This window comes from Spinacia oleracea, chromosome 1 (genome assembly GCF_020520425.1).
Source record: "Spinacia oleracea cultivar Varoflay chromosome 1, BTI_SOV_V1, whole genome shotgun sequence".
Classification (NCBI taxonomy): domain Eukaryota; kingdom Viridiplantae; phylum Streptophyta; class Magnoliopsida; order Caryophyllales; family Amaranthaceae; genus Spinacia; species Spinacia oleracea.
The window spans coordinates 93,615,695-93,626,593 of NC_079487.1; the positions used below are offsets into that span (position 1 = coordinate 93,615,695).

Sequence of the window (10,899 nt, forward strand, 5' to 3'; positions counted from 1 at the left end):
GACTGTGATCTGAAATCATCTTTGTCGGTTTGGAAACTTGCGTCTGTATAGCCTTTAACAATTAATTCATCATCTCCACCATAGACCAGGAAGTCATCTTTGTGCCTTTTCAGGTACTTCAGAATGTTCTTGGCAGCAGTCCAATGCGCCTCTCCTGGGTCTGACTGGTATCTGCTCGTAGCACTGAGTGCGTACGCAACATCCGGGCGTGTACATATCATAGCATACATTATTGAACCAATCAATGATGCATATGGAATCCCATTCATTCGTCTACGCTCATCAAGTGTTTTTGGGCACTGAGTCTTGCTTAGAGTCATTCCATGAGACATGGGTAGGTAGCCTCGCTTGGAGTCCGCCATCTTGAACCTATCAAGCACCTTATTGATATAAGTGCTTTGACTAAGTCCAATCATCTTTTTAGATCTATCTCTGTAAATCTTGATGCCCAATATGTACTGTGCTTCTCCTAGATCTTTCATTGAAAAACATTTCCCAAGCCAAATCTTGACAGAGTTCAACATAGGAATGTCATTTCCGATAAGTAATATGTCGTCGACATATAATACTAGGAAAGCAATTTTTCTCCCACTGACCTTCTTGTATACACAAGATTCGTCCGCGTTCTTGATGAAACCAAAGTCACTGACTGCTTCATCAAAACGTATATTCCAGCTCCTGGATGCCTGCTTCAATCCGTAGATTGACTTCTTTAGCTTGCATACCTTTTTAGCATTCTTTGGATCCTCAAAACCTTCAGGCTGTGTCATAAACACAGTTTCTGTTAAAACGCCGTTTAAGAAAGCAGTTTTGACATCCATCTGCCATATTTCGTAATCATAATATGCAGCGATTGCTAACATTATCCGAATAGACTTTAGCATTGCAACTGGTGAAAAGGTTTCATCGTAATCCACACCGTGGACTTGCCTGTAACCTTTTGCAACCAATCTAGCTTTGAAAACTTCATGTTTCCCATCCTTGTCCTTTTTCAGTTTGAAAACCCATTTGCTTCCAATGGCTTGGTAGCCATCTGGCAAATCGACCAAATCCCATACTTGGTTTTTAGACATGGAGTCTAATTCAGATTGCATGGCTTCTTGCCACTGCTTGGAGCTAGGGCTCGTCATAGCTTGTTTGTAAGTCGCAGGTTCATCACTTTCAAGTAATAGAACGTCATAGCTCTCGTTCGTCAAAATACCTAAGTACCTTTCCGGTTGAGATCTATATCTTTGCGATCTACGCGGGGTAACATTTCTAGATTGACCATGATTCTCACCAGATTCTTCTAAAGATCTCTGAGTTTCATCCTGAATGTCATCTTGAGCATTCTCTAGAGTTTGTTGTTCGACTCGAATTTCTTCGAGGTCTACTTTTCTCCCACTTGTCTTTTTGGAAATGTGATCTTTCTCCAAAAAGACACCATCTCGAGCAACAAACACCTTGTTCTCAGATGTATTGTAGAAGTAATACCCCTTTGTTTCCTTTGGATAGCCCACAAGGATACATTTGTCAGATTTTGGATGAAGTTTGTCTGAAATTAATCGTTTGACGTATACTTCACATCCCCAAATCTTAAGAAAAGACACATTTGGAGGCTTTCCAAACCATAATTCGTATGGAGTCTTTTCGACAGCTTTAGACGGAGCTCTATTTATAGTGAGTGCAGCTGTATTTAGTGCATGTCCCCAAAATTCTAATGGAAGTTCGGCCTGACCCATCATTGACCTGACCATGTCTAGCAAGGTTCTGTTCCTCCGTTCCGACACACCGTTCCATTGTGGTGTTCCAGGAGGAGTCAATTCTGATAGAATTCCACATTCTTTCAGATGGTCATCAAATTCATAGCTCAGATATTCACCACCTCTATCAGACCGCAGTGCCTTAATCTTCTTGCCTAATTGATTCTCTACTTCACTCTGAAATTCCTTGAATTTGTCAAAGGATTCAGACTTATGCTTCATTAGGTAGACATAACCATATCTACTGAAGTCATCAGTGAAAGTGATAAAGTAGCTGAAACCACCTCTAGCATTTGTACTCATTGGTCCACATACATCTGTATGGATTAAACCCAATAGTTCATTTGCTCTTTCTCCAACTTTAGAGAAAGGTTGCTTTGTCATTTTGCCAAGTAAACATGATTCGCATTTACCATAATCCTCTAAGTCAAATGGTTCTAGAATTCCTTCCTTTTGAAGTCTTTCTAAGCGTTTCAAGTTTATATGGCCTAATCGACAATGCCACAGATAGGTGAGATCTGAATCATCCTTTTAGGCCTTTTTGGTATTTATGTTATATACTTGTTTGTCGTGATCTAATAAATAAAGTCCATTGACTAATCTAGCAGATCCATAAAACATCTCTTTAAAATAAAACGAACAACTATTGTCTTTTATTAAAAAGGAAAATCCCTTAGCATCTAAGCAAGAAACTGAAATGATGTTTTTAGTAAGACTTGGAACATGGAAACATTCTTCCAGTTCCAAAACTAGTCCGGAGGGCAATGACAAAAAGTAAGTTCCTACAGCTAATGCAGCAATCCGTGCTCCATTTCCCACTCGTAGGTCGACTTCACCCTTGCTTAACTTTCTACTTCTTCTTAGTCCCTGTGGATTGGAACATAAGTGTGAGCCACAACCTGTATCTAATACCCAAGAAGTTGAATTAGCAAGTATACAGTCTATAACGAAAATACCTGAAGATGGAACGACTGTTCCGTTCTTCTGATCTTCCTTTAGCTTCAAGCAATCTCTCTTCCAATGCCCCTTCTTCTTGCAGTAGAAGCATTCGGATTCAGAAGTGGGTTGACTGACCTTCCTCTTTACAGATTTGGCGCCAGTTTGTTTAGTTGGGCTGGCCTTGTTGCCACCTTTCTTAGCATTCCTCTTCTTTCCAGATTTCTTGAACTTGCCCCCACGCACCATAAGCACATCCTGCTTATCACTTTTGAGCGTCTTTTCAGCGGTCTTCAGCATACCGTGAAGCTCAGTGAGCATTTTGTCCAGACTATTCATACTGTAGTTCAGTTTGAACTGATCATACCCGCTATGAAGAGAATGGAGGATGGTGTATATAGCCATTTCCTGAGAAAATTGCTGATCCAGCCGACTCATATTCTCAATGAGTCCAATCATTTTGAGAACATGTGGACTTACGGGCTCGCCTTTCTTAAGCTTGGTCTCAAGAATTTGCCTATGAGTCTCGAATCTTTCGACTCGAGCCAGATCTTGGAACATGTTCTTCAACTCACTGATGATTGTGAAAGCATCTGAGTTGATGAACGTTTTCTGCAGATCCGCACTCATGGTGGCGAGCATTAGACATTTCACATCCTTGTTGGCATCAATCCAACGATTGAGGGTTGCCTGAGTGACCCCGTCGCCTGCGGCTTCGGGCATCGCCTCATCTAGGACATACTCCTTTTCTTCCTGCATAAGAACTATTTGCAAGTTCCTTTGCCAGTCAAGGAAGTTTTTCCCGTTCAACTTCTCCTTTTCGAGAATTGATCGAATGTTGAATGAATTGTTGTTTGCCATATTAAAAACTACAATTGAAAAGAATAAACAAATAAATAACCATTCACAGTTTCTCTTAATAAACTTAAATTCTAGCATACATGCATAATTCAATGTTTATTAAGCATTTTATTCAAGTTATGTGTTCCGGCAGGTGTGAATAAAATGATTCCAAGATCCTAAAATCATTGAAGAACTAAGCACAGTTTGTCGACTTAATCCTAAAACATCTTAGGTAAGCAAAAGCCTTTTGCTAATAGTCTAGAAACTATTCTTGGTTGATAGGTACGTCTAAGAACTTATTAGGTAAACCTATCGATTTTGCCACGACATAAAAGGACTCCTTACTTATATCGTTGAGTTTCACCAAAACTAACATGTACTCACAATTATTTGTGTACCTTGCCCCTTTAGGACCAATAAGTAACACCTCGCTGAGCGAAAACTATTACTAGATTGATGTAAAGGATATCCAAGCAAGTGTATATTTTGGCATGGCACCTTTTAACTCAATTTTTAAGTTTGGAACTTAAGGCTTTTACTATGTTGGTTAGATTTTAAGTGAACTAAAATCCTTAATCATGCAACATAATCAAGCCACAATCTTGTGCATAATTAAGACATATTTAAAGCAATAAATAACTTAAAGCATGCATAAGATAAATGTGATCTAGTATGGCCCGACTTCATCTTGAAGCTTTGACTTCAAAGTCCATCTTGAAAATCTCCGTGGGAGGCACCATTTTCTTCAAATAAGATAAGCTATAATTAAAACTAATTACAACTATTTGATGGTACGCAGACCATATTTGAATTGAAAAACAACTTTGGTACTTTAGACCAATTACATTCAAATTAATGGTACGCAGACCATATTTTCTATCCTATTTGGGCCATACTAGTCACTTCATAACCTGCAAAACAGTACATATACAATATATACCATTCACCCATTCATTATCATGAATGGCCCACATAGCTGGTTAGTAAAACACATTATGCATCACGTAAACATTTGCAGCAATTAATCAAGGGCACCAATAATCTACCAATTATTCAGTCCTTATTAATTCTAATCAAGTTGTTTTAACCTTAAGGATTCGTAGACCTAATCAAGAGCTTATGACTAAAAAGCGCTCCCACTTAAACCAATAAATTCATATGCTTTACTAATTTTAAACATAAAATTGTATTTCAAGTCTAACCGGAAACATACAAATTTAATTAAAATTTAAAGCCCATATAAATTTATAATTGAATCCAAAAATTTTTAATTTGATTTCAGTCGTATATAAATTAATTCATGATTTTAATTTTAGTAAAATAATTAGAATAAATAAAATTTATTATAATTACAATATTCAAAATTAAAATCCAAGAAAATAATTTAAATTATTAATTTTAAAATTAATTAAAATTACGTGAACTGGAAATTTCAAATTAAACATTCAAAACGATCTAATCGTAATGCAAACACCCTACGCATCGCACGCCCATGGGCCACACGCACACAGCCATCGCTGGCCATGTGCGCGCAGCCCATGCGCTCGTCGCATAGCTGCTGCATCTACCCATCGCAAGCCATCGCACAAGTTGGTGCTCGCTGCGCGCGCGCCAGCGCTCGCCAGCGCTTGCTGCGCGCGCTCCAGCGCTCGATGCACGCGAGCCATCGCTCGCTGTGCGCGAGCAATTGCTCGCTGCGCGCGATCGACGCTGGGCGCAGCGCTCGTGGCACGCGAGCTTGCGCTCGCTGCGCGCGAGGCTGCGCGCGCTTGCGCGAGGCAGTGCGCGTTGTGGCGCAGCTCGCTTGCTGCCCACACGCGACTGCCGTGCCTTGCCTTCGCCCGTGCCTCATTCGTCCATAGCTCGTGGCCCACGACATAAGGCAGGGCTGCTGCCTTGTGCTCGTGCACCATGCCCTTGCTCATTGCATTCGTGCCGCACGGGCGACGAGCTCCCTTGCTTGTCGTCGCATGCCCGCACTATACAACACCCCTTAAGGGTAACACGAAGCATCCATTGCTTTGTGCGTGCAAGTTATATGAACGAATCGCATAAAAATTTAAAATTTATATTTAAAATTAATGACAAATTAATAAATTAATATTAATTTCATAATTTTAGGGCGAAAATCGAAAATTTATTATTCAATTGATTTCCGATTATCATGGATTCAAGCCTAGGTCATAAAAAATTTAAAATTTATCATAAATTTACAATTTTTATGGTGGTTTTTAATCATAGGTTTCTAATTAAATTATAATTAATTATGAAAATCAAATTAATTCTAAATTATTCTAATTTTCAACTAATTAATCATAATTACAAATTAGATTGCATAATTAACAAGGCTAGCCATTCAAATTTGTTAAACATATACAGTAGGTCAATCAAAAATTCAAGATTTATCAACAAGAATCGCAAATATTTAATTTAACATCTTAAATTTACGAAATTTTGCATTCGAAAAACTAAAACCTTCGAAAAGTCATAGTTAGGCTTCGAATTTGAGAATTCTGGGTTCGGCAGAAAAATTATAATATTTTTGTCAAAATTTTAGAATGCCTTTTACATGCGGAATTGACACAAAAATCACTCGATTTGGATGAGTAACGAAGAAACTGCCGAAAAACTGCGTACGTATAATTAAATAAACGCAATTTGCAATTAATTAACAATTACGAAAATTAATCACCCCTTTTAATTCTTGCAAATTTGTAATATTTAACCATGTTCATGCAATTTAGATTATGAAAACAATAAGAGGCTCGTGATACCACTGTTAGGTTATGATACATATGACAATTCATAAATCATGCGGAAACAACCATTAAGCCAGGAATACATATTATTTACACATAATCATTTAGCATAATTTAGATGCATACTCTTTGTTGCGTGCCTTCCCTAGCTGCGCCCGAACCGAACAAGAACAAGTCTTTTAGGACTCCAAGTGTCGTCCCTCCGTAGATAGTCCACAGCACGTCCGGATCCGCCTTAAGATTGACCAACTAGAATCGCCCCTAAGGTACTATAAATTTTCGGCACTTTTGAGCAAGATGTGTGACTGAATTTTTCTCTCAAAAACTCACTTTGAATACTTGAATAACTCTATATAAATTGTGAACCCAGGCCACATATTTATAGGGGTATGGAAAGAGAATTGGAATCCTATTAGGATACGAATTAATTAAATTAGAATTATAATAAAACTCTTATTTAATTAATTTATCAAATAGAATTAGGAATTTAATCATTAAACGAATTCTGCACGATTTAGGTTTCGTATGCGAACACAAACACTTACGCGAGCATGACCCACAAGCGTGCAGGCCATGCCCGCGCACAGCCCACACGGCCGCACGGCCCACGCGAGCTACAAGCCCACGCGAGCTGCAGCAATGCTCGCAGCTGCGCGCGCTGCGCGCGCTGTGCGCGCTGCCACGGCCTGCTGGGCCTGGCCTTGCGCTGGGCCTGGCGTGGCCTTGGCTGTTCGTGTGGCGCGCTTGGCTTGCTGGGCGATGGCCTGGCTTCGTGCTGGGCCCTCGTCCGGCAGGCCTCGTCCGATGCTTATTCGTACGATACGCTTCCGATTAAATTCCCGATTCTGGAATTTATTTCCGATACGAACAATATTTAATATTTTCGATTCCGGAATTAATTTCCGTTTCGAACAAATATTTAATATTTCCGTTTCCGGAATTATTTTCCGATTCCGATAATATTTCCGATTCAGACAATATTTCCGTTTCCAGCAATATTTCCGATTCCGGCAATATTTCTATTTCCGATAATATTTTCCGATACGTACCATGTTTCCGTTTCCGGCAACATCTACGACTTGGATAATATTTATATTTCCGATACGATCCATATTTCCGTTTCCGGCAATATCATCGTTTCCGGAGTATTCATTTCTTGCCTGTGACGATCTCAGCTCCCACTGAAACCAAGATCCGTCGATTCCGAATATCCATAGTTGGAGTATTTAATGCCATTAAATACTTGATCCGTTTACGTACTATTTGTGTGACCCTACGGGTTCAGTCAAGAGTAAGCTGTGGATTAATATCATTAATTCCACTTGAACTGAAGCGGCCTCTAGCTAGGCATTCAGCTCACTTGATCTCACTGAATTATTAACTTGTTAATTAATACTGAACCGCATTTATTAGACTTAACATAGAATGCATACTTGGACCAAGGGCATTATTTCCTTCACTCATATCCCCACCAGAAGTGGGACAAAGATGTCAACAAACAAGAACAAGATAAAAATGATACTTGACCAATGTATGTTATCGCTATGGAGAAAAAGGGTATTGGTCTACTACAACAAGTAGAATTTATAATAGAATTTACTAGATAATATTGAAGAACTTAAAAATGTGGTCTTGCTCTTCCCTGAAGAAAATTATTTATCAAGGGTGTTATATGTCGAAATGCGAATATACCCTTGACTGTTGTTTACAAGTCAAAATAGGTTCACGACTTCAGTTTAGACTTTTTGACCATTAAAGGCCCGCAGACCTTTTGGAGAAGTACAAGAAAATACGACCTAGAAAACTATAATAGTTTCTAAATCTTGTTGTCAAGATATCCTACATTTCTTTCTTGAAAACTAGTGTGGTCCTGCAGACACGATATTTTTGACAGAGATTTAAGAGTTTTTAAATAGTTATATATTGTCTTTTTTGTGGATGAGACAAATAACGAAATCTTGAAGAAAAGTATTATGATCACGTTCAATTAGGTAAACCATTCCCATAAGTGAATGAGAAATTGTATGACTAAAGATAGTGAAGATAATGTCAATAGTCATGATCGAGGATGTGAAAGCAAAATATAGTATAATCATGGGTGAATAAATGAGTACAAATGTAATTTCAAAATATACATATACACACCAGAAGTGAGATTGTAAATGATGAAAAGCTTGTGAAAGTTAATGATGAGATAATACAAATTTTATATTTTTGGTGGGTTGCAGAGGAAAAATGAACAAATGTTTGGCCCATTACACCAAAGCATCTTGTTGAGCTTTATTAGCACCCATCAAAAGGGAATAAATTGTAGATAAACATGGTGTATGAAAATACATGTCTAGTAAACATTGTAGCGCTCCCCAAACCAAATTCATACATGAATACATGCAAGGATATAGCTCTCAACATAATAAAATTAGTAGTATATGATCAGGATTATAATACAATATGTTAAACTTGGTACAAATATTTGATCATGTCTTATTGACTCGCTCAATGAGCATGAGTAATATACTACATTCTGAAGATGTATACTTTTGTGATATGTACCAAAGTTGTAATGGATACTCTTGAAGAGTACAAGCTATCTTCCATAAGTTTTGTTTAGATTGTCTTGCCGTTATAATTGAGACACCAATTTGTGTCGTTATATTACATCACAATATGTTCAAATTATAGTATTCTATAATACAGTGATCACTTTGAGAAGATAACCAGCAGTTATCGAATGAAATATTTTATATGATATTATATACACATGATGTGATAATCCAGGCCATCCGGGTTTAAGAACACCCGTTATGAGAATTTGAAAATTCTTATCAAATAAAATTTTATGTGTTGACACTCCCTCATATGTTGCATATATTCAAAGGAAGGACAAAATGATGAGGTTGAGTGGTATTTCAATCGAATAGTTATAATGAATTGATTGAGAAAATAAATACAAGAGATATTAATGATTTTGAAAAATTGTATAATGATAGGTGATTTGAAGTTCACCATGATAGTAAGTGACCTGAAGTTCACCAGAATGATAGTAGGTGACTTGAAGATCACCAATAAGTTTACAAGTATTTTGTGATTGATTTAAGTATCATAAATAAGCATCATAAATCTCTTGTTCGGGGTAATCATACGTCAGCACGAAAAGAGAAAATATGAAGAAAACAACTGCATATTATATCTACTCCCCATGATCAATGTTGATCTCCAGAAGAGAACAAAAGTATGTAATATTTATCAAAATACACGTTGAAAAGTGTATTATTTAGTTGGTGAAATTTTTTTATGCACCATAACATATTGAAAATATTTTCCCAACTTAGGGGGGAGACGAGCAAAAATAAGTTGGAAAAATTGAAAGATAATAAATTGATCCCCATATGAGTAAGTGTACATGCCAACTTTATGTCCTCGAAGTATGTTTGGACATAAATATCTATGACTTAATTATGTTAAGAGACATAAAGGTATATGATAGTCATGGTGCTCGATGTTACATATAGTAAGTGTTGAGAAATATATATCTTGCCAATATTTATTTAAATCTCTACATCTGAAGTGTAGATTATATATATACGGTTCCAACATAGTGATTATATGAAAAGGATGGCAAGATAATGCAGTTGATGATATTTTTGAAAATAAAGAAAACACTATTAATTATATAGTGTATGAAATACCCTTGAAGTGGTATAGATATCTGAAAAATAATAGATGGCCCGTGAGAAAAAATGAATGGTACCTATTGAATAAATATTCAGATATCATTGATGAATAGCATGCAAAATATATGTTTAAGAATTTTGATGAAATCGGTAGATGATGGAACCGAAATATAATGCATATGCGAGAAATAATGGATTTTGAATAGGGGATCGTAAATCTATGTCTGTTTCGATGTAGACATAACTATAATGATCAAATGAGCTCATGGGTCTGAAGTCCAACAAGTTATGGATTTGAAATATCCACACTGTACAGTTTTTTGCATTTTGAGTCCTACATTCATATACATATGTAGTTAATAGGTAAATGCATCATTCATCATACATTTAATTTGTTTTATGTTTTATCATGGTATGATTTAGAATTATCTAGTTATAATTTCATATAACATGTTTCAAAACTATTATGATGTCGTATATGAAATATGAATCCAAATAATGGTAAGACGAATTTGCAACTTTTTGGAAATTTATAAGATGAGATTCTTGATTCATTGGGCTAGTAGTTGCAAAAGAAATATAATATTGATTTAATAGTATGTTATGAATCATGCAAATAAGAAAAGTTCCTGAAAAACTTATACATGATGTTCTAAAACATCTAGCCCTGTGAGTTTGCATAAGAATATCACAACATTGATGAGAAGTTATCAAAACTTTAAAAGAGTGTTTTTGAAATGATAATTCAACCTGAAGTTTGAGTAAGTAAGAGTTATGAAATACACATAGCAGTTATAAAATCATTTTAAAATATAAGATAAAGTATGTAATATCCTTATGATGGATTTTATTTTATGGTCCAGAAGAACCATAGTATAAATAACATTATTAGCTATATTATACCTCCAAGTTGGACGATGATATTGTTATTTATCATGTATTTTC

At 36.5% G+C, this 10,899-nt stretch overlaps 1 protein-coding gene across 1 annotated transcript; it reads right to left on the minus strand.

The window, feature by feature from the left end:
* Positions 1 to 2,496: 2,496 nt before the first annotated feature.
* Positions 2,497 to 2,941, minus strand: LOC130466028 (glycine-rich RNA-binding protein RZ1B-like). Its single transcript, XM_056834775.1, has 2 exons — positions 2,699 to 2,941; positions 2,497 to 2,609 (listed from the first exon to the last, which is right to left on the minus strand). The coding sequence occupies exons 1-2, from the start codon at positions 2,925 to 2,927 to the stop codon at positions 2,593 to 2,595; spliced, it is 246 nt and encodes an 81-aa protein (XP_056690753.1). The 5' UTR covers positions 2,928 to 2,941; the 3' UTR covers positions 2,497 to 2,592.
* Between the last annotated feature and the right edge of the window lie 7,958 nt (positions 2,942 to 10,899).

Coding starts and splice junctions, on each gene's coding strand:
- LOC130466028 (XM_056834775.1), bottom strand. CDS start 2,927: ATGGTGCGTGGGGGCAAGTTCAAGAAATCTGGAAAGAAGAGGAATGCT.